Below are 24,479 nucleotides of genomic sequence, written 5' to 3' on the forward strand. Positions count from 1 at the left end.
CACCTCTCTGTTTTTGTGCTACTCATGGCACTTTTATCAACATGTGAGTATTGGCACCTCGTGGGGTTTTTTTTTTTTTGTAAAAAAAAAAAAAAGCACTGGAAATACTTACCCAATATTCTCCATGTATTTTTAAAGCCATCAAAGCTAGACTGGTCTGTACCAGATTTGAGCATGGTTTTATTTTGAGACTATTTGGTCAGCTGCTTGAGACACGGGCATAGTGTGGGGGGGTGCCGGGGGGGTGTAGCCTTGGGCTCATGATTTTGAGGGGGGCGCAAACCAGGTGCCCCCCCCCAGGGATCCGCATCCTGTCCTGTCTGCCACTGGCAGTCTCTGGGCCTGGCCTTGCTGCTGCATCCCCAGTCCCCTTGTTGAAAGGCTGCCCAGCCAATGTCAGAGGGTTTTTCCCACCAAGGCCAGCGTCGTCTGGCTAGGCTTCTCCCTGCGCAGGTGGGCAGACGGTGCAGTGTGGCCCTACTTTGCTGTGGTAGTGAGGGCTGGGCTGACACAGTGAGCTCTGTGAAGGCTCTGCGCCCGGCCCCTGCCCAGTGTGTGTGTCCCCACAGCGGCAGGAACAAGGGCTGGCTGGTGCTGTGGGTTCTGTTTGCCCTCCCCACCCACCCCTGCCCGGAGCACACGCCCTGGGCTCTGGCAAACGATGCAACACCACTGCTTTGAGAGCCACTCAGAACTATGAAGTGGGATATAAATATTCTAAACAAACAATGGTTTGCCTAGTACTAGATGTTAAGCCATTAAAGCTCATGACCACCACCCCATCCTTTGGCAATGAATTCCATATATTAATCACACTTTGGATGAATAAGTACTTCCTTCTGTCTGTCCCAAATTTCCTACCAAATGTCTTGTTTCATAGGCTGTCCCTTGCTTTTACCAAACCCTCTCTGTTAACTTCAGGCTCAACAGAAGAATCCGAAGTTAAATTTATGGAAAACTGTGGAAACCTGAACGCTGTGGCACTTTTCCAAAAGGGAAGTCTACTTACGTTCTCGGTTCCCCTGCTACTGAGAGGGTCTTAAAAATGTGAGGATTGAAGTGTCTAGGTGCACCTGTACAGACACCATCCCTTTATGTCAGACATAACTAGCACTGGAAGCCTGCGCTGTACTAGAAATGTCATTGAATACACTTAAAGGAGAAACCAAAATTGCAGCTGAGTGCAGCTACAATGGATGATTATAATACAGAGCAAACTATTTCTAGCAACAAAGGCCCTGAGCATATTAACTCATTCAGTGAGTTGTATTGTGTATAATTCTTGCTTACACTTGCTGTCATGCGCCGTAGTTAAAATTTACACTCTTTTATTGGACATGAGAAGATATTTTTATTTATACCCTCTTTTGTTAGCCATTTGGCTTCATAATAATTAATCAAGCCACCAAAGCATTATCATAGTGGGGAGTGAGGAGGACTTATTTGCATTATTAAGATATTCTAACAGGGTATCTCAGTGTGTTAACAGCTCAGCTACAATATGGGCCTCTTGTTTTATGACAAGTTACAATTTTCTTGTAATGTTAGCTGAAGTTCATCTCAATAATTATGCTAAATTAAGGAGTCCTGCATATATAGAAATAAACATTAAAATGCATTAAATTGAAGTGAAGAATGTAATTTAATCCCTCTACAACTAAACGAAAGTCAGCACTAAGAGTGCCAGTTAGTCCTTGTTTCACCCTGTTAGGCCTTGATAAGACACACAACCCTCACTTTCTTAGGTGTCCTTTACATAGACACACACACAGCAATATTGGGTACTGCTTCATCATGGTGAGAACCCTCCATGCAGTAATATATATGTGAATAACATAACCCCATGACATACCCTTCAGCTGCCCTGAATTTGCTGGCACCACCACAGAAACAATTAAGCCATCACGGCTTCTTCTTTTGCCATAGCTGCAATTTTACCCAAGGTCCTTTTAAGAGTAGTTTGGCTCCTGTCTTCTGCCCCTGCCCATGGGTACGTTGTGCGGAGGAGAAGACCCGGTGTGGGGGAGCAAACCCTGGTGGTGGAGGGCATGTGTGAGCAAAGGTGGGTTTTGGAGCCTGCAGCACCCGGCAGGCAGGAGAAGGGAGAGAGTGCTTTCAAAATAGAAGCCTACCCTGCTGAGATGCTGGAACTGCCTTTGCTCTCTCCCCTTCCCTCCATCTCCTCTCCCCTTCATATTCTACCCCCCTCCACAATTCCTCCCCATTCCTCCTTTGCTACACAGCTCCATTCACCCACCATTCAGCACATGCATTGCCCTCTAAGTAAACAGAGCCTAGGAATGTGTGACCAGGCAAGAGAAAGAGGTCAATGGAGAGGAAGGCATATGGGGGCAAGGGAGAAGTCAGGCAGAGGTTTTCCCTGCACATTTTAGAGTCTTCTCCTTCTTGAAGAACCAATAAGAAATACTACCCCTGGCCCGCAAAAATAAAATCCCCACCACTCTTAAGCCGCCGCACCCATCCCTTCTTTCAGCCTGCCCCTTTTAAACACAATTCCTCCCATTTATCATTTCATTCTTTCATCCATCATTTTGTAGGTCATTAAAAGGTGGGGGGCACCATTTACAATTAACTTTCATTGGCTAAATACCTTCCCATCATGATAACTGTGCCCACTTCTTCCCCCACACCTTTTCCCAGCCTATATTTCCTCTTTCTCCTAACCCTGTCACCAATTCTGATTCTTTCTTCTTTTCTCCTTTTCCAAAAATGTCCTTATTCTCTCCACCCCACCCCCACCCCGTTTCCAATCTTTTTCTCTTCCTTCCCCTCTCACTTCTTTCTCTTTCCCCTCCCTTTCTCCCCCTTTTCCTTCCTTTCTTCCTTCTTCCCTTCCTTTCCCCAGTCCTTCTTCCTTTTCTTCCTTTCTTCTTCATTTTTCCTTCCTTTCATCTTCACTTTCTTTTTCTCTCTCTGCCCCCTTTCCCCTTTTCTTTCTTTTCATTCTTCTCTTCCCCCTTTTCTTCTTCTTTCTTTTTCTCTTTCCTTTTCTGATTCTTCCAAATTACAGCAACTGTTTCCTGTTAAATTACCGTATTTTTCGCCCTATAGGACGCACTTTTTCCCCTCCAAAAATGAAGGGGAAATGTGTGTGCGTCCTATGGGGCGAATGCAGGTTTTCGCGGAAGCCTGGAGAGTGAGAGGCGTCGGTGCGCACCGACACCTCTTGCTCTCCAGGCTCCAGGAAGCTATCCGCAAGCCTTGCGCACCTTGGGGGAGTTCCCCTGGGCGCGCAAGGCTTGCGGGCGGCAGCCTGCAGCGCGGAACACGGGGCGCCCTTCGGAGGACGCCCCGTGCTTCACGCAAGTGTCAGCAAGCCTTGCGCACCGGGGGAGAACTCCCCCCGGTGCGCAAGGCTTGCGGGCGGCAGCCTGCCGCCCGGCGCATGGGGCGCCCTGAAGCAGAGCGCCCTCGCGCCGGGCAGACATCGGCCAGCCCCACAAGCTCGGGGGACAGCGGGGAGGCGCAGCGCCGCCATCCCACTGTTCCCCGACCTGGTTTTGGGGGGGAAATAAAGGGAAAAAATTTTTTCCTTTATTTCCCCCCCAAAAAAAGTAGGTGCGTCCTATGGGACGGAGCGTCCTATGGGACGAAAAATACGGTACATTTCATAGGCAGGGCAAAATATATCACTGTATAAAGAGGTAATTGGGAGATCTTATACATTTCCCATGTTTGATCTTACCTCACACATATACATCATATACAAATGTGGGAGAAGTTTCCTGAGGTAAAACAGAATGTCCCTATTTTCATCTGAGTAATGTTGAAGGGTGTTTACAGTACATGTCTTCAGAAATCAACATCCTGTTGGGATTATATTACTGTACTTGTATGCATGCATCCCATTGTGGTACATGGAAACAAGGAATCTGGCTGTGCTTGAGTGTCCCCCACACTGCTGCACAAGTGTGTGATAGAAACCTTATATATCTGCATCTTTTGTTTGCTGTGGAAGATGCATGGCAGATACCTGGGCCTGAACTGACCTTTTTGGGAAGGAGGTTTCCAGAATGTAGGCAAATATTGGTCCCATGAGATGAAGTTCAAGGCTTTATTCACAAATTAAAAAGTAACAAATCACTGGGACTGAGTAGAATCCCCCAGAGAGTTCTTAAAGAATTCATTGGGGGAATTGTTGCTATCCTAACAAAAATATGCAACTTGTCTTTAAAATCAGCTTCCATACCAGAGGACTGGAAAGTAGCCAATGTACTATTTTTTAAGCAATTGAGGTGGGTGGGTAAGCTCACTGTCTGTTGTGGTGAAAAACATAGTTCAAGATAAAAATATCAAGCATAGAGAAAAACCAGTCTTGCTGGAGAAGAATTAGCATAGTTTCTACAAAGGGGAGTCCTGTCTCAGCAAACAATTTTTGCACCAGGAACTTTGGGATACACACAAAAAAATGGCATAAAACTCTTGTTCTCTTGGCTATTTTTCTATAGCTGGAGTTGGAACAATTTCAGGATATTTTCAAGGTACTACTAGACCATAAGCCTTAAAACGTTTGAGGTCCTAGATGTCTCAGTCTGTGGAAGGACCCTACAGATGCAGGATTCTTCCTCAGAGCAAGGCAAGTAAGAGCCTGTGTTACTGACACTTTTGCCATGACAAAAGTTCAAGGACAGGAGTGGAGGAGGTTGTGTGGGGAGCATTTTATTAGACTTGGGATGGCACTCTTCCCCTTTATTGTTCAATCACGCAGTTCTGTTGTAAAGCATTGAGATGATCACTTCTAGGCTTTTGTATAGTTTGATAGCTAATGGAGTTTGCTCAGTGGGCACGGGTAATCCACTGACGTTTCTTAAACCTGGAATGGAGATGTGTGAGAGAAAGAACAGCTTTACAGTGAGTTTGTCAATGTGTTTGTCTCTGGTCAGAGAAACTAGCAAGTCGGCTGGCAAGAAGCAGCAGTGGCCCCTTTGAGGGTTCTGTTGCTTATAGGAAACTGATGCTGGTTTAGGATGATGTCCCTTCCTTAGGATTCACGAAAGGGTGGCGCGTTCTGTGGACTGTAGCAGTACTTTCCAAGTACCTGCAGAGCAGGTTGCCATGGAATCATCAACGTCCAATCTTTTGTCCAAAACATGGATGATGCCAGCACTTTTATTTGGCATTCTATTTAGTAGGCATCTGGTCTTAGTATTGCTAAGTGCTCAAATTCACCAAGCCAGACATGTGTCCCCACAACATTCATTTAAGCCAGAAGTACAGAGGGGAGAAAAGAGGATTTAATAGCAAAAAAATTACTGTTTCACAAAATGGAAATCCTCTGTTCGGATGCTTTAATGTATGAACAGCAGATATGTGATTAAATATTCTAAAATTAGCCAGATTGTGTTTTCTACATCGCTACCTTCTACATATTTCTGTCCCCAAACCATAATTTATAACCACAGTGTCAGAAATCATAATTTAGAAGTAGCTTTATCCAGTTCATTTGATCAGTGTTTTTAAGAGGGGCTTCCTCAATTAAGTAGTCACTCTGCTGCAAGTAGCTGTGAATTACACCTTTGGATAATTAGGTCTAGGCAGAAAGTGGTCATATTCATTTCGCTTTTAAACTGGTTCTGTTACTGCTTTAAGACTTCTTTTGTCCATTTGCTTACTTTCAATATTTCCATCCTGCTCTCAGTACAAACAGCATAATCAAAAATTAAAATAATATAGCAAACTTCATACATTTGTAAATTAAACTAAAACTGCATTACAAATACAATGTTGATAAAAAATGCAAGGGCATTTTTTAAAAGGGATGGAAGATGTGTGCCTTAGCTACTTGTCGAAGGCATGTGGTAGTGGGGTCTGGCAAGCATCCTTTGGCAGAATGTTCCATTGCCTTGGTTCCACTGCAGAAAATAAACTGGATCTTGTGAATGGATTCAGCACTACCAACTAACCCCTTTCATTTATCCAAAGTTGCTTACCTTCTCAGATTGGAGTAGCCCATGAGCATCAAGTACAGGCAGATGAGTTTAATAATAGCTATGCTCAAGGCTCCGCAAATGGAGACTTTCAAATAAACAAAATTAATGCAACCATTTTGAGGGCATGCTGATCTGACCAGTAGTTAGCTTTTTCAGTGATTTTGGCATACTGACTGGCTTTTGCAAATGCTACAAACTGAACTCACGATATCCAAGAAAGTCTTTTCAAAATGATTTACCGTAAGTCAAGTATGCTGAGTCATAGTGCTGTACAAATATACCTCAATCCATTTGGATATTCATTTGCAATTTCATCTAGTAATTTATGTTCTGCTGCAGTTGGTTTATTTTGCCCAAATCTTTGTTCTGTTTCTTAATTCACTGATGTGGAAATATACTTCTTTTTTATGTAACACATAATAGACACACATATATTAGCTATCAACAGATATCTGCAAACCATTACCTCCCCTGTGTGTTTCATTTCAAAGTTAATGAAAGCGAATGACTCATCACAAAGCTATCCATGGCTGCAAACCTTACTATATCTACTCAGAAGTAAGTTCCACTGAATTCAGTGTGTCATGCTACCAGCCAAGGGGCTAGGACTGCACCTGCTTTCACTACTGGATTTCACAATTCATTATACATTTGTCATCCTATCCCATTTACACCAGTCAGGAATTGGGGAAGGGTGCTCTGATTATAACTCAAGATAAAAGAAAACACCCTTCAGGTGGTCAAAATGTGGAGTCAAATCCAGGTGGTTCTCCCCACATTGACAAAGAAGAGCACTTTAAGAGGACTTTAAATAACTTTTTGAAAATAAAAGTGAGAGATGTAGTCCACTGGTTTTTAAAATTCACAATAAGATGCAGATTAAGGTTGAAATTCTAATCAACACCTCTGGGAGTAAGCACTGAATTCAGTGGGGTTTACTTCTGTGGATATAGATGTGGTTAGGCTTGCAGTCTTAGTGCACATAGGCTGCCTTTGACAGCAAAAAAAAAAAAAAAAAAAACAACTTCAGAAAATATAGATGGGAAAAGCACCCATAAATGAATATATAAATAACATATATTGCAAAGCAATTTATATTGCAAAGCAATCTATGTATGTATACAGTAATTTATGTATGTTAAAAACAACAGTGTATGTTGTAGACCAGTTGCTAATCTCCCTTTAATGAGCAAGGTTCTGAAGCAAGTGGTCACAGACCAGATCCAGATGCTTTTGGAAGAAACTGATTTTCTGGATCCATTTCAATCGGGGTTTTGGCCCAATTTTGGCACAGAAACTGCTTTGGTCGCCCTGTATGACGACCTAAGCTGGTGCAACAAGTAAGCTTGTCTGCTAGACAGAGTGGTTCTGTTCATTGGGAAGCCAGTCATCTTGTAGTGAACAGCATTGCAATGAAGCCAGTCTTATTGTACTCTGCAAACACAACAAACTGAAAGAAAGTCAGGGCAAGGTAACACTGGCTGTGCTATTTTTATTGCTACAATCTGTTCCCTAAGTCGATCCATCAAATTATGCCAACAAGTTAGAAGTGACCAATACACCGTACTTGGTCATCTTAAATCCTCCCATTTTTCACATCTGGTTAATTCCAATTACTTGGCATAGGTATGGGAAAATAAGTGACCCTCAAATGTTAGTGGACTCCATCCCCCATCAGTCTGGCCAGCATGGTCAATGGCCAGAAATAATGGAACTAGTAATGCAATAGCTAGAAGGCCCCTGGGGTTCGACATCCTTGGTTTAACATAATGTCCTTTAAGGGACTCCCTGGTTTAAGAGCAATTTCATATATCACTTGAACATCATACAACTGCTGATTAGGCAATTATAAGCAAAACTGACATTAAATAGTTAAACATTAAAAGGACAAATTCTAAATCATCTGATGAAAAGAATCCAGCTTTATTCATAGTAATGGCTCACATTTATTCCAATCAGTTTTGATTCTAATAAGGTTCCCAGTAGTAAACAATTAGTACCACCTACGCTAAATAAAATTTCTAATCGACAGGTAGTAATGACAAAACACATTCTGCAGCCAAAAACTATTTTGGATTAGCCTATGGGGAATTTTTTTTAGAAAGAAAATCCAGAAAGGAAACTTCAGCAGGCCAGCTGGCTAATGCTTGGGATAATAACCCTACATTTCTTTGAAGAAATAATAAGAGAGAATGCAATAAAACAAAGCTTCCCATGATACGATGTACTATGGATAAATTCATGTGCATTTATAACAGTCATTTCTAGCAAGCAAATGCCAGCAGCATTCAATAGCATATAAATACACATTTTTCAATGACTGTTGTTTCATTCCATTACCTCTCTATTTGTTTCAGTGGAGTTGTTACTTACTAACACCACTTGAAGTAGAATCAGAATTGCGTACGTTCAGTACAGTCATTTCCCTAGGTAAAGGTAAAGGTACCTCTGCCCATACGGGCCAGTCTTGCCAGACTCTAGGGTTGTACGCCCATCTCACTTAAGAGGCCGGGGGCCAGCGCTGTCCGCAGACACTTCCGGGTCACGTTGCCAGCGTGACAAGCTGCATCTGGCGAGCCAGTGCAGCACACGGAAAGCCGTTTACCTTCCCGCTGGTAAGCGTCCCTATTTATCTACTTGCACCCGGAGGTGCTTTTGAACTGCTAGGTTGGCAGGCGCTGGGACTGAACAACGGGAGCGCACCCCGCCGCGGGGATTTGAACCACCAACCTTTCGATCGGCAAGTCCTAGGCGCTGAGGTTTTACCCACAGCGCCACCCGCATTCCTAGTCATTTCCCTACCTAAATGTTAAAAAAGCAAAAACTTCTTTTTTCTCTTGCTGCACCCCACAGAATCACTTCTCGCTGTTATTCCTTTTTATGCATTTCCAAAGGTTTAAGCATTTCTATGTTAATCTACAACAGATGAGAAGGGAGAACAGCTTCCGTTTGTTTTGGTCTTTGAGGGTCACTTCTGATAACTGGCAAACCCAAATATCATGTAAGCATTACTATGGAAGTTCCTAGTAGGAGTTACTGTTTAGTTACTATTTAGCCATTTTGTGACATTTTGGTGGATGTAATAAAGCTGTGCCACTTCCAAAATTACAGCTACTATTTCTATATATTTTGGAATCAGGGTACCTGAAGGATTGCATCCTCGAGTATGAATCTTATCAGAGCATTATGGTACTTAACAGACTCTTCTGTGTGCCCCCAAATTAGTTAACTAAGTCAAGAGGTGTTGAATGCCTACTGATTTTAAACGGCTTTAGTGAAATCCATTTGGTTCCTATGGCTGTTCTGTCTTTCAATCCTATGTTGTTTTGTTGCAGATTTTTCATAATGATGGTCTTTGTGTTTTCATTGGATTAAGATGTTTTGATATTTGTATTGCATTTGTATTTTAACCTCTGGCTTGCAGATGGAATATGGCTTGTATTCTAATACCATTTGACCCACAGTGTTCGCTGGTCTGGGTTGATGTAGACCTCTCTCTCTCTCTCTCTGTCTCTCTCTCTCTGTGTGTGTGTGTGTGTGTGTGTGTGTGTTTGTGTGTGTGCATACATGCATATGTGACTAGGTGAATGAAAGAGAGAAAAGTAGGCAAAGTATTTGCAGAGTCATAAGGAAAGGGCTGGAGCTTGCACATGGGCTCCAGGAGGGGGTGGTTTGCTATGCCTCGACTCTCGCACATAGGGACAAACTACTTGAAACACTTGGTGCTATATATATATTAAATAAATGTGCTGATTTTTCCCTACTTACCAAAACCTACAAAAGTGGCATGGGAATCAATATGGTTTACATAAAACATGCAGATTGTAAATTTAAGTTTTTTGAGATGACTAACACACTTCTAGCAAATTCCAGTATGTAGGGGAAAGTCTGAGATTGATATATGTGAAAGGTTGCTTTCTATATGTGGTTCTGCCGTCTATCAGTAATTGCCAGGCAAAAGATAACCAACATTTTGTAATTATCTAGTTCCTGTTAGCTGGGAGCAAGGCAATTGAAATGAAACGATATTTAAATTGACTTCACTGTGTGTAGGATTTTCATCTTGTCCCACACCGTACGCTACTAATTTCTGCTCTGTATTTCAGATGACTGTATATAAAGAAATGAAATATGTATATAATACTTGGAAGGGAACAAAGTAAATAAGAGAAGTCAAACTTACTTTGTTCCTTAAAAGAAAAAGAGCTTTTAAAATAGAATTTCCTTGTCTTTCTGCCTGTGAATTCACAAGGTAACATTGAAGGTAGATTTTGTTGCCCAGCAGATGGCAATGTTGCTACACAAAAACCATCACAGATTTATAACTGAGAAACTGTACCAAAACTTTACAAGTGGGTGCACTGTAAAAAAAAAAAAAGAGAGAGAGAGAGAGAGAGAGAGAGAGAGAGAGAGAGAGAGCATGTTTGTTGGCTTAAAAAACAACTCGCTCCTTGATCTTTTGGACTGCATTGTATCCTATTGGCCTACATTTCTCAAACGATGCATAAAGAAGTAAATATTCATGAAAATAGCCAATAAGAATATGGTAAGTTTTACTTGCTCTTGTTTAAATGTCCTTTCAAAGTTTTAAAAAAGTCTCTCATATGAAATAATTAGTTGTAATAATATTAGAAACATATTTTATTCCTTTTTTTTTTTTAAACAGAGTCTGGAAACTAAAACACACAAAAAGGAAAAGCAGTAACTTTAGTTGGAAATAAAAACCGAAGCTTAACGTCTTAGATTGGTAATGAGAATATTTAACCTAATATCTTTTAGTTTTCCAGACTTTTGATCTCCCACCAGCATTCTGAAATGGTACAGTTTCAGGATGTCTACTATAACATGTCCTAAAATGTCCTGATAGTGTGTTTCAAGAGAGGAGGAGTATAGCATTTTTTCTCACTGCCTCTTAAAAAATATCAGACTAGTTGAACCCAGGACATTGCTAGGAACATTAAGGATTCTCTGGGTACTAGCACATGCCATATGAATGTACATGAAACTTGCACATACTAATTTATAAGTACATATGCCTCTGGGAAAATTAAAATGGTGGGTGACTGGTATCTCAGCAGCATTGCACTTTGCAGTGCACTCATTTGTCTTGTAAGTACAGTTTTTTAAAAAAAAATGAAAGAAAAGGAAGGGCTGGCACAAAAGACCCAGAGCTTAGACTCCATGATCCTTCTCCTAACAATGCCCTTCACTGAACCACCATCATTGGTGTTCTGCAGTGACCTGTACTGAAAGTTGGAGAGAAAAGTGTGATGATTTCATTTCAGATTAGGCCAGACCCAAATACAGTGGGATGACACCCCCCCCTACTTGGAGCACTGCCAGTGGCAGAGTGCCCGCCTGCTAAGGTGCAGAAATGCCATACTGCTGTGTTCCTATCACTTAAAATATTTAATTTTAGATAGTTAAGCAAACGTTACAAACATGCATTTTGATAACACACTTGGCATGTAAGGTTTATGATCCTTATCTTGTTCAGTGCAGCCTGCGAGTCAGGTCATTTATATTTCTATGCCACCAGCAAGGGAATTCATGCTTAAGAGACTTAACAAGCTGAGTGCTGTTCAGTAAGCTCATTGCTCATCACTGATTTGAACCCAGGTCAGAAACCAACATTCTTAACCCTGTGCCTCATTAGGTAGCCAGCTGAGGCTGTCTGATTAATGCATCAATTGTTTTGCCTTCCAGTCCCACCACCCCTGCCCCTGTTGTTTCCTAGGTTCTCTCCAATCAGTCAGCAGCACTATAGACTTGGGCACCACTTAGGCCTTTTAGGATGCTTCCAGTCTGTCTCTATTTTCTGGTAGGGTCAGTTGCATACCAGCAAATTCAAGTTGCACAATTCAAGTTGACTTTGCACCCTTGCGCAGCAAATGTGCTTCCCCCAATATTAGACTTCCTGCAATAAGGTAAGGGTCAGGAAAATGCACTAGGAATTGTGGCGTAACATTTACTTGATGGAAGGCTCGTCTAATTTTCCTCAAACTGATCAGAATGAATCCTCAATAAATAGCCTACATCGTCTAATTTCCCTGCAATCAAACTGGGGTGAGCGTTCAGTGAACAGATTATTTGGGGTAAGTGACCTTTAAAGTGTAGCTGAAAGGTAGTTTTGAAGGATAGTTGTGTTTTGGTTCATATATTGTTTTAGAAAGTGCAACTTTTGATGGATTCAGGATTCTATGATATTTTCAGTGTCTATTAATGACCTTCCTTTTATCAGCCTGGATAGCTCAGTTGGTTAGACCGTTAGAGTGTGGTGCTGATAACACCAAGGTTGCAGGTTTGATCCCCATATGGGACAGCTGCATATTCCTGCATTGCACGGGGTTGAACTAGATGATCCTCAGGGTCCCTTCCAACCCTGATTCTATGATCTAAATGTGTACTGAATTGAATTTCTTCTGCATCCTTAAATATGATTTGCATTATTAGGTGATAGCATACACTGATAATGGTAAAAGGCTCTGTACAAGAAGCAGGCAGTGTTTTTCTGCAGGGAGTTAAACAAAGATGCAAATTAGGTCACATCTATGCTTTGCCCATCTCTGCACACCAGTTTTCATTACAAATCAACAGAATAAAAACAAGGATAGTTTCAGTATGAGATGGTTAGCTGCTTTACAGCTAACCTTTCAAGAAGATTGTGGTTGTAGGGTGGGGAAAGAAGAAGAATGTAGTTGTAGTTTGATTTTGGAAAAGGAGCTTATCTAATCCTAAAACAAGAGCAGAGCACTCAAAGACAACAGCTTTTTGAAATGTCTCGTGAACTGAATTTTAGGGTTGAGGATTCAGATAATTTCCTGGCATTGGTTTTTTTAACCATTATGTTATTCCTGGGGCAGCGTGGCAAGTTTCCATAGCTGTTCTATACCAGTGCTTCTTTCTGGGAAAGTGAGATAAGCCTATTCCTGCCCAGTAAACAATAACCAAACCAGAATTTTATGCAAAAACTTTATAAATGTAGTTGTTTTCAAGAAAGAATATTAATTATGAACCTAGTAACAAAGGCTGACAAATATTTATTTGGCTTTGGGAAAATATATCTGCCCCAATTGATTTTTGGTTGATTTATTCTCATAAATAGCCCTAGTAGCATTTGCAGTCCATTCTCTGTGCTCTCCACAGATATATTCCCTCTCCAGGGAGCTTTGCTGTAAAATTGCTACCTCATAAAATAGGAACTAAATTTTCTATGAGGTTTCTTATTGTTAGCAATGGCACCCCAATGTACGTTTGATTTCAGCAATGGTGCAAGTTCCTCTTCCACCTTTATTTGGGCCTTTTATTTTGAGTATTAATCTGTAGACAGACTGCTGAGTAATATATTGTTTAGTAATAAGAGACCTTTCCTCCCCAGTACGATCTTTTCCTTCATTTTTCCTAACTTAGTTCATACTCACATATTTCACAATTTCAGTGTGCATAGAGAACAGGGAGACACAATTGGTGGATCTTACCGCAACTGGTAGGATTCAAGCAATTTCCTACTCAGAAATGACATATTGTATGAAGTGGGCCTAAGGTATAATCATTGCTTTATGAATTTTTTAAAAAACATGTTTCTACAGTCAGTATATCTGTTTTTGGCGCTGCTTTGTTCCTCATTTGTTTCTGTTTGTTCCAAATTCTACAAGATTTCATTTGTTCCAAATTCTATAGAAATCTGAGAAAAGCTGTTGTTTTGGCTGCTGTTTAGTTTTGCTAGGAGAGGAAAAAACCTGAGAATAAAGGCAAGCTTTGTTCCTTGTAAAATTAAATGACACCCAAACGAGTGTAAAAACAGGGAAAAAAGAATCTACAAGAGATGAGAAATGTTTGAATCTAGTGGGTGGAGAAAGAATCTCAGCAACGAGAGGACAGCTGCAAATTTAAATAATCAAAATAGAGTGAGAAAGATGCTGTGAAAATATAAATATCTACTGCTTAAACTGCCTGCATTTTTAGATGTTCATTCTCAGTTTACATAATTAAGGGGGATAATATTGACAATTTGCAGAAGAGGATAAGCACTCCAAGGCATTAGAAGAGGAGTTAATCATATCCTAAATTTAGAAGATATAACCCTCCCCCCGGAATCTATTTCTTTTGAGGTGCTCCAACTGAAAGAAGAAAATGCAATGACTTTTCAGGGTCTTCTGATTGATTCATTTCCTTATCTGTGCATTAAATTGTAATAAAAAGACCCAATGATAGTACTTTAGCACTATGGCGTATTCAAAGAACCGGTAAGCGGGTTATGCGGCTTACACTAGGCATCTAGAACAACAAAGAGCCTTGCAGCACCTTAAAGACTAACAAATTTATTATGGCATCAAGTTTCATGGCTTTGAGTTCTCTTTTCAGCTGAAAGTCCATGAAAGCTTATGCTATAATAAATATCTTGATCTTTTAAGATACCTCAGGGTTCTTTTGTTGCTTTTGCTGCCATAGACTAATGTGGATAGCTCCTGGAAAATCTGGGTATCTAGGACTCAGGAAACCCTAGATCTGAAGTGGGAAACCTTTGACCCTCCAGATGTTGGCTTGCTGCTCCCATCAGCTACAGCCAGCATGGCTAATTGCCAGGAATGATGGGAGTTCTGCTGTGACAATATCTGCCAGATCCTCACCGTTCCCCATCACCATTAAAGGACAAATAGATTTATTGTGACATAAACCTTCATGGATCAAGGCTTTCTTTATCAGGTGCCTAAAGCGTTCTGTTCAGCTGTCACATATATTTCTATATACATATACATACATGGTTATAAACTGCCCAGTTAAGAAATAACAGTAACCGAGTTGACTTTATAGTAGGATTCAAACATGCATTTATGTATGTGTTGAACAAAAGAACAAAAATAGCCTTTTCAAATTTCTTCCCTGCATTCTGTAACATAAAATGGCACCCTAATATACAATGGACTGGATCCAGACTAAATTACCGTATTTTTCGCCGTATAGGGCGCACTGGCCCATAGGACGCACCTAGTTTTTGGGGGCGGGAAATAAAGAAAAAAAAATTATTTCCCCCCTCCCCAGGCACGGGGCTGGGGCAGGGGAAGCACGAGCTTCCCCCGACCCCAGCCCCCAGAACAGGCTGCTATCCGCAAGCCTTGGGAGCCCGGCGGAAACTCCCGCGGGCTCCCAAGGCTTGCGGAAAGCTTCCTGAAGCCTGGAGAGCGAGAGGGGTCGGTGCGCACTGACCCCTCTCGCTCTCCAGGCTTCAGCGAAAGCCTGCATTCGCCCCATAGGACGCACACACATTTCCCCTTCATTTTTGGAGGGGAAAAAGTACGTCCTATAGGGCGAGAAATATGGTAATTGCACTTAACTCCCATAGAAACCAATGTGAAAAGTTGGTCATGATTAAGTCCCATTGAAATCAATTTGTTTCATAATATTGATGTTCTGCTTGATTGAAAAAACAAACAAACCCACAAAGCGGTGGTCAATAATATTAGACATTAAGGCCTGAATTATTATTTTTTTTTTAAAACCAAGCACAGCCAGAATAAAAACAAAGCTAAAACATTCAAGGTTTTTTTAGAATGCAGTTGGACACAAAATGTAGAGTTGGAAACTGAAAGTTGAAAAAATACAAGCTTTGGGTTCATGTTTATTAAGCACTTAAATGACAGGCAATGTGTGCCCACTTTTCATACTTAAAAGAGACTGCCGAAACCCTATAAAATGTCCTCTTCTTTGGACAGAACCTGATCTTCTTCACCTGCAGGCTTACATAGCAAATACCCTTAAAGTACTCCTTTTTTTATTAATGCCTGCTATTTACCAAACTAAGCAAGATTCATAAGTGAATAGCATTGATAGTAGATAAGAAATACCAACTCTTATGAAGAAACCACCACTGATAGAGTATAAGCCAGAAGGAAAGCATGCTTTATGTATGACGTTTTCCTCCTTTTCTTAATTCATGGGGTGGCTGATGGGGAATCTGTGCTTTAAAGAACCCTGTAAAAATTTCCATGCAAGGCCTAGCAGAAAAGAACAGCTCTAATCTGCCAAGAGTCCACACCTCAGTGATGAGTGCATAATTTGTATGCAGAAGGTCCATGGCATCTCCAGGAAAAGTTATCTTGGGCAGCAGGAATGAGAAAGAACTTTGTGTGGGACTCTGGGATGCTGCTGCTGTTGCGAGTAGAAGGTGCCTGCCCAGATGGATGAAGTGTAGATTCTCACACACTGGCCAGTTTCCATTTTGACTTGAACTGTTCATTTTGGGCTTTTCAAAAGCATGTAAAGGCAAGAAGCCGATGGAGGGAGCACTGGCCCGCATTGGCACCCACCTGAGAGGTGCCGGAACTGTGCTTGGGCTGAAAAAAAGGCATTGAGAAGAACTCTTAGTTCTTCTAGGCTAAGCTAGTGACCAAACCTCTGCAAACCAAGAGCAAGATCATGGCAGTTCAAGTGTTGCTGAAAGATGATTCCTTAATCTCTGTTAATTGGAAATAGACCCACTTAAAAACTCAGCACATTTTTAGGTATTGTTGCTGGCTAGTTTAGGAAATAGTAAGTTGCTCCAAGATGCAGTCATCAGAAACTGTCCCAGTGCATATGTACTTAGGAAGAGTTGCCACATCTACCAGGTCACAAAGCATTGTGTTATGCTTTGTGGCTACCTGGTGATGGAACATCAGCACCAGAGATCAGTTTGGCAGCCCAAATACAGATCGTTTGGCTGTACAGTGGTACCTCGGGTTACATACGCTTCAGGTTACAGACTCCGCTAACCCAGAAATAGTACCTCGGGTTAAGAACTTTGTTTCAGGATGAGAACAGAAATCGTGCTCCGGCGGCGCAGCTGCAGCAGGAGGCCCCAATAGCTAAAAGTGGTGCTTCAGGTTAAGAACAGTTTCAGGTTAAGAACGGACCTCAGGAACGAATTAAGCACTTAACCCGAGGTACCACTGTATAAGGTATGCAGGCTTTGACTTGGATCCATAACACATCACATTTATGGGAATGGGATGCTCCTGCTACTGGAAAGGGCAATTTTCACTGATCCCCTTTCCTCCTGCACCCTCCAGTGCTCTGCAGAACTACTCGAGAGTTAATGGATCCTTCAAAGTAGTATGTAAGGTGGTGTGGGGACTGGGTGGGTGGGAATTGGTGAAAATCACCTCCTCACATCCACCAGAGGAAGCCTCTAGATCGAAGGAGTCCTTTCATTTACAGAAGGACAAGCCTAGATCAAAGTCTAGATTTAACCCTACATTGAACCACCAACAGCAAGTTAATATATTGCATGTAAGCAAGGAAAGAATAAGAATGAATCCTCCTGCTTTATTGTTTGAATGGAACTTCTGCAATTCTTCCGTAGTGAAATCCATAAGCTGCTCATGACCACAAATAAGATCTGTGAATGTTGTTAGCTAAAAAGGAAATTTAAAAAGCACAAGGAGCTCACAAGCTTTCTTGCCTGTATCGTGTGGAGTAACATTTTATTGTGTTGTCTATAAAATTCAGGCTCTTATGCAAATGGCTGACATTAAAACTGTGGATATAAAAAATGTGTTTTTTTATTAAAAAGTAGTACAAATATTGAAAGGCTGAGGAAATGAGAGAGTCGTCGATTAAAACACCTAGACTCTGTGCCTGGACAAGTGTGACCATAAGTAAATTTTAAGGTTTTTGGTTTGGTTTTTTTGGTATGGAGCTATATCTTATGAGATGGTGATTACCCTGCATTGCCAAACAGGTCTCAGTCGTTCTTTTTTACTTACCGGAGGATTTACAGAGCAGGAAAAAGAGGATTACAATTCCTCTCAGCAGCAAGTAATCCTTTTAAGTTAGGTATGTCAGTATTCATTGAGAAGTGTGGGAAAGTGCAGGCTACTTAAAATGCTTGACAGGTCTAGGAGAAATGTGGTGGCAGGAACTTGGGCTCAGAAATCTTCAGAGTGCTTATTACAATGGACCCCACGACCCCCAAATTAGAAACTGTTAGAAGCACGAATGAAAAATGGATTTTAGTTTACTGCTTGTATTTTGAGAATCAACAAACAAAACATCAAGATACAGTATTTATTCAATTAAAACATACTTGCCCCCTTTTGCAAGGTCATTTAACAGATGATGCCCTTATTGTATAATTATATTTTATGCCACTATAAGACTACAATGAAGGGGACTTGTATAAGTGGACAGATGTGGTACGTTTTCATAGCAGCTAATAATGTCTTCATGTACACATTTATTCTTCTCAGAAAGCAGCAGTTCAAAAGTGCTTCAGCCCAATTATAGGGTGTATCATAAGTCTCGAGCAGAATTATGGTTATGAATTTCACTGCATGGTTTATATTCAAAGGGCTGGGCAATCATCAGAAATACTCTCATAAGATGATGAGAAAAGTCAAAGGCTAGTCCAGACCCAATAGTTATAAAATACACCAAATGTGATATATCGGGTTGCAGCTGAAGAGCACCTAGGATCTAGCTATAACATCAAGTCTGAAGACACTGATGAGAGTCTATAGAAAAGGTAATAACACAAAGACGATCAGAGCTTAGAGGAGAAGACTTTGAAGTAAAGGTGAAAAGAGGTTTTTGAAAAGTGGCAGAAATTCAGTAATGCATGGGAAATCCACAGTGGTAAAGTGAGAGGTATTTGAGATACAGTTGGGGAGGTTACAGCCAAATTAATTCCAGTAAAATGAAGAAGTGGACTCTATTGTTAAGTTAAAAGCAGAAAGAACAGCCTAATCGCCAAACATTTTAAAATGAAATACTGGTGAAAAGAATGACTGCATATAAAAAGGATAACTGTATAAAAGTGTAAAGTTAAAAAAAAAGAGGGAAGAAAGCAGCAAGCTGGATAAAATAGCCCTGGATATTATACAGTTCCAAAGAATATTTGACAGTTCTGAAGGTAGCTGCACATTTGTATTGTAATGCAGTGCAATTTTAATTCAATGAAATGTACAGGACATTCTACTGCAGTCATTTCAGATCAGTCCTTCATGGTTTGCATGAACTCCTGGACAGCTTTCCTAAATGGAAATGCTTCCTAATGTTGAATGTCAGGACAGGCAAAAACAGAAACCATAAAAAGCATCTTGAGAACACAGAAGTCTCCACTTTCACAAGAAACTTTGGTAGTGTTCATTTCCCCCACTTTATTTCCCCCATTTCAATAAAGCTCCTCATTCACACCCATAAGGGGCAACTGTATCTTTCTCTGTTGTGGAGATGCAATGCAAACTAACATTTAAATAGGCTGTGATTTGATGTACAGTACTGTGATGGTTCTGTGTGTGGGCAGCCCCTTTACTCACCACTATTGGCTCTGATATAGTCTGAAATGTAGCCAAGGATGTTTTTAATTGGATGACAATATAATAATCAATGAGAGCTTGTTACAGTGTGTCAGATCAAATATTGCTTTCATTGCTAAACTACATGAACACTAGTGGATGTATATGCATACGTCTGTTCTGCAGCCTACAGGTGGAGATTATTGACATTTCTGAAGCAGTAACATAAGGTATTCTTGTAAGCCAGAGTTTATCTTTTCTGAAGCTGAAACTTTGGGTCCCTCCAGACTGGTGTTTTATCGCGGGTGTATTCTGCAAGATGTTATTGACCACATTATGGTTGTCTGGAAGGGCTATAGCACAGCAAAAGAGTGGGGTGGGGAATAAACCCAAACATTTGTGGTATGAAATGTTCCAGAGAAGGGAGTTATGGTATATGCACTGATCGGAAATGAAGCGATGTGAGCATCCCAAAAAATTTTCAAGTACAGTACGAACAGTACTGAAAGTGAGATAATATATGACTGCCCTGATAGCATCGTGAGCACACGTCATCATGGATTTGCAATAAAAAGGAGGTCTGGGGGTGGTCTTTGTTCTAAAGCTAGCACTCAGCCCTGTAATATCCAAAAGAAGAGAGTACATTTGAACTTGTGATGGCAGCATTTTCCTTGCCACTGATTAACCACTACTAGCATCTGCACATTGGGAATTTAGGCTAAGAAGGTTAGCATAGAAGCTGTTTTGGTAGCAGCAAGGATAGCCCAAGGTGATTAAAGCTTTAGGGTGTGTATGTTTGAGGGTCTGTATGTTTGACTGGTTAGTTTGTGTCAAACTCTTGAGTTCGGGTGTTCAGTGCTTTTTTGTTGGCAGGGGGCTGTTGCTGTTAGGTTTTTTGTATCTTTTTAAAGATTTTGTTGTCATTTATGTGGAAATTGTTCAGTTTAGTTGCATATTTTTTAATGTTTCATTTCTTGTTTATGGTTACTTTTGTTATGTTGTATTAAGTATTTTTTTTCATGTTGTAAGGCAACTTGAGCATGGTTTGAAATGTGGAAAGGTGGCATACAAATAAAATTATGTATTACGGCATGTATGTATTTCATCAGCATTGTTTGCAAATAAATCAGCTGGTTACAGTGTGGTGCTTATAACACCAAGTTTGCAAGTTTGATCGCTGTATGGGACAGTTGCATATTCCTGCATTGCAGGGGGTTGGACTAGATCATCTGCAGGGCCTCTTCCAACTCTACAATTCTATGATTCTAACCAGTGCTTTTTTCCGGGGGGGGGGGGGGACGCATACCCCTAAACATTTTTGTGAATCTAAGCTTGGCCTAACTGAGGGGCAGTATTTCAATATGAGTAGGAAAATGAGAGTACCCCTAAACATTTTTTTAAGAAAAAAAGCACTGATTCTAACTAAAAAATGAGAACAGTGGGCTGGATAACCTGTGCCGACCATTCGTATACAGTAGTGTCTTGGGTTACAAACTCCTTGGTTATAAACACTTCAGGTTACAGACTCCGCTAACCTGGAAGTAGTACCTCAGGTTAAGAACTTTGCCCCAGGATGAGAACAGAAATTGTGTGGCAGTGGCGCAGCGGCAATGGGAGGCCCCATTAGCTAAAGTGGTACCTCAGGTTAAGAATGGTTTCAGGTTAAGAACGGATCTCTGGAACAAATTAAGTTCATAACTAGAAGTACCACTGTATATACTAATGACACTGGGACAGGAGATATGCTGCTGTTCTGCTACTTCCCTTATGTTTAGCCTGTGAGGAAGAGAAAACTCAAAATTCAGAAAATCCCTATATGGTATCAAAACCATAGACAAATCTCCAGCTTCCCAAGAAACACTGCCAGAGCCTGACATGTGGGGACTACACTGGCAAAGGAGTTCACATACAAATGGAGCCAATAGTGTCAGAGGCAGGGGTACATGTCCCAAGCTTATCCCCTGCATCACCAGTGCTGGTGCCTAATATCTGTACAGTCACGGATTCAGTTCACCTTACGCTCCTCACATCAGTTTTGGTGCACAACAACCAAAGGGAGGAAGAAGGGGTCACACAAGACAACTAGCACATTGCTATCTGCAGAAGAGGCCTTCAGAGAGTACACTCGGTCCCCTGAGACACAGGGAGAAAAGTAGTCAAAGGCAGCAGCCATGACATGCAAACAAGGGCAGCCACAGATGCACAGGGAATCAATTACCAGCTAAAATTAGACAGACACCCAGAGTCATCATGTTTAGTTCCTTGCTGAAGGTGTATTTGACTGAGATGTGACCCAGTAACTTATGAAATATTACTTTTACATCTGTAGGAATGGTTTTATTTTTATAATGGTTATTTTATCCTATTTTAATTCTGTTGTAAACAACTTTGATAGCCTTGGGCTGAGAAGTGGTTTATAAATAAAGAAGTAATAAACATGGATCATGGACTCCCCAGTAGATCACTGTGTAGGGTTGGGAAGCAAGAGGTGAATATGGCCCTATTTACTTTTGAGCGTCTAGCCAGAAACAGTCATGTCAGAGGCAAAAGAGAGGGGGCTCCCAGGACTCAAATCTACGTACACTAGAAACAGAGTACCGTAGTTTCCTAAACACTCAGGTACAGCAGTGGGCAGGAATCAGATCCATCATGGAACGTGTCTTCGTCCCCCACCCCAAGGCCCACATATATACATGATGCAAAAGGAAAATGGGATGGTGAGAGAAGAGAAAGCAAACTTTAGCTTTAAAGTTGCAGAATTGTTTTTATAGGTTCTGGCAAAGACAGAGACAAGAAAATGTGGAACAAGCTGCACTTGACTTGGCACAGAGACATGCCAGGTTGAACAGACCCCCATCGCTCCTTGAATGAAAGTACAGCTGAAATGAAAATTGAGCTGAAGGCATAGGAAAGCAACAGAGGAAAGTATATACCAGAAAGAATTGGTATACAGTGGTACCTCGGGTTAAGAACTTAATTCGTTCTGGAGGTCTGTTCTTAACCTGAAACTGTTCTTAACCTGAAGCACCACTTTAGCTAATGGGGCCTCCTGCTGCCGTACAATTTCTGTTCTCATCCTGAAGCAATATATATATACCCGAGGTAATATTTCTGGGTTAGCGGAGTCTGTAACCTGAAGTGCATGTAACCTGAAGCGTATGTAACCCAAGGTACCACTATATTGGTATATTGTTTCACACCGCTCTTTATAGGAAAAGTGCCAGCTTTCATAACTAGATGTTGGTGTGTATGTTCTCATGGAAGGACACAATTTTGTAAAGTTTAGGTGGGCATTCTATCTTGCTGAGCAGTGTGAAGAGTGTTTTTCTGCTGAAGAGGTTATTAAATCTCAATATTCATTCACTAGGTGAAAGCAGAAATGTATTTGGTTCAATTTGACCCTTTGGCATTTTCTGTGTAAGTTTGATTGTAATGTGATAACTAAATGAGACCAGGGAATAGTTGGATACTAGAATAAAAGTTCTGTGCAGAACAGCATCCTGCATTTTAAGCATGAAACACAAACACAACCCTACATTTATTTTCGTTGAGGGTGGATGAATTGTCCTTGCTCGTTGCAATCCCTCCTTGAGATTCAATCCTGGGCTTTTCCCTTCGCAATTGAGGGCAGTGAACATTTTTTATTCCTTTTAGGACTTCGTGTGTATAAGATCTAACTATGGTTCCCAACAGGTCGTCTGCATCGCTCACAGCCGGTTAATCCAAGATGCACATACGGTACTTCCCGTTGAGTCCTACATCTTTAAGCAGGGGGAAAGTTTCACCTGGCGAATGACCGCCTGCAACTGCAGCTAGTAATGTTTGGAGCCAGGCCTAGGGGAAAAGGCGGCGACTCTCAGTTTGAACAGCTTCCACGCCCCCAAAAGGCGGGGAAAGATGTACTGTATTCCGGTAGGCGCCAATATTGGCCTCGGTTCATCCCCCCCCCCCCCCGTGAAGATTTGTAGGGTACTGGAACAACTGCCCCTGTATCCAGACCCGCGCGACTCTTTTCTGCGGGGAAAGTTTCGAAAGAACCCGCGAAGCTCAGCCCCATCGCATCTCCCGCCACCGGACTGTTCCATTCCGATCTCGGGGGGAGTCCTTGGTACCCAGTGCGCACGGAGACCCCAACCACAAGCTCCTCTGCCCAGCAGACCTGGTAAGGACCTGTTAAAACAGCGCCGAGGGTATAACTTATTCCAAAGCCTAAGATGGAAAAGAAAGGGAGAGGGGAAGACGGCAAAAAGCCCTACTCGTCTCCCCCCTTGAACGACCAAGGGTCGTACAGTCCCGCTCCCGACGTCTTCAGGCGGCTTGTTCGAGTGAGTGAGCGCGGGCTTGCGGGCGCGCGGAGGGCTTGTGGGCGCGCGAGCAGGATGGCCCCGGAGACCCCGAGGAGCAAGGTGAGGCGGGAGCGCCCCGCGGGCGTTCGCAGCAGAGCTTCGGGTTTTCGCGGCGCGCGCAGGGAGTTTGGCGCCAGTTTCTCAGACTCGCGCGCGCGCTCCTCGCTGGCGAGCAAAATATATAGGGTTGCCCAGGGGGTGTGGTGGTTTCCTTTGGAGCCCCCTCTCGCCAAACATGGCCCCGACGCCTTGCTTGCAGCGCCAGGCCTTGCAGTCATGGACGTCTCCCTATAGAAGTGCCTGGCTTTTCTCCACAGAGCTGCCACGTGCGTCCAGCGGGACGGACTTTTCTGCAAATGTGGAAATTGGGCGGGGGGCGAGAAGAGAGATAATCTGTCCAACTCGCTCTACAGCCTTTGGATGCATTGCTTAGCTGCAGCTTTTCTCCTCCGTTTGCGTTATCTCTTGCTGTTTAACCCGGCAGGGTTGGGGACAGTCGAATGAAATACCTCGCTGCCTTTGTTTGCATCCTTCCTTAGTTTGTGTGCTTCTCTGTAGTTGCCCGGATTCGAGGAGTCCGGGAAATGAGGAAATCGCTGGTGAAAATGGCCTGCCGCGAAAGTTGCCCCCCGCCCCGTACAGGGTTGCCTGGTCACTTTTTTATTACAGTAAGGATAGTCATGGAAGTGAAGGAATCTGAAAAAGGAGCGAAAGAAGGGGGCGTTTGGCAAAAAAAACTCTCTTGCATTGTGGCGAACTCAGATGTAAGCTGACTCAAAAAACTTTCCAGTTAATAAAGAAACCTTACAGAGTTTTCCTTAAATGTTTCAGCGAGTGTTACTCCTGAAAAGTATTTCTCATATTTACAAAGATACTATTTCTGTTTTGAAGTAAATACAAAAGCTCCC

General features: G+C 42.0%; 1 protein-coding gene across 7 annotated transcripts in view; it reads left to right on the forward strand.

The window, feature by feature from the left end:
• The window catches only part of CDCA7L (cell division cycle associated 7 like), a 56,149-nt gene that overhangs the window by 10,535 nt on the left and 21,135 nt on the right, over positions 1-24,479 (forward strand). The window contains exon 1 of one of the 7 annotated variants that reach the window (XM_083405428.1): positions 11,879-12,046. The exons of 3 other annotated variants lie outside the window; for them this stretch is intronic. In XM_083405428.1, coding sequence (XP_083261554.1) covers positions 11,927-12,046 — 120 coding nt within the window. In that variant the 5' untranslated portion in view covers positions 11,879-11,926. Of the gene's footprint in view, positions 1-11,878; positions 12,047-23,036; positions 23,632-24,140; positions 24,336-24,479 lie in introns of those variants that run through there. 3 more of the 7 variants (XM_083405430.1, XM_083405426.1, XM_083405427.1) reach the window with 3 other exon arrangements.

The sequence above is a fragment of the Podarcis tiliguerta genome (genome assembly GCF_965153285.1).
Source record: "Podarcis tiliguerta genome assembly, chromosome: 12".
In the NCBI taxonomy this organism is placed as follows: domain Eukaryota; kingdom Metazoa; phylum Chordata; class Lepidosauria; order Squamata; family Lacertidae; genus Podarcis; species Podarcis tiliguerta.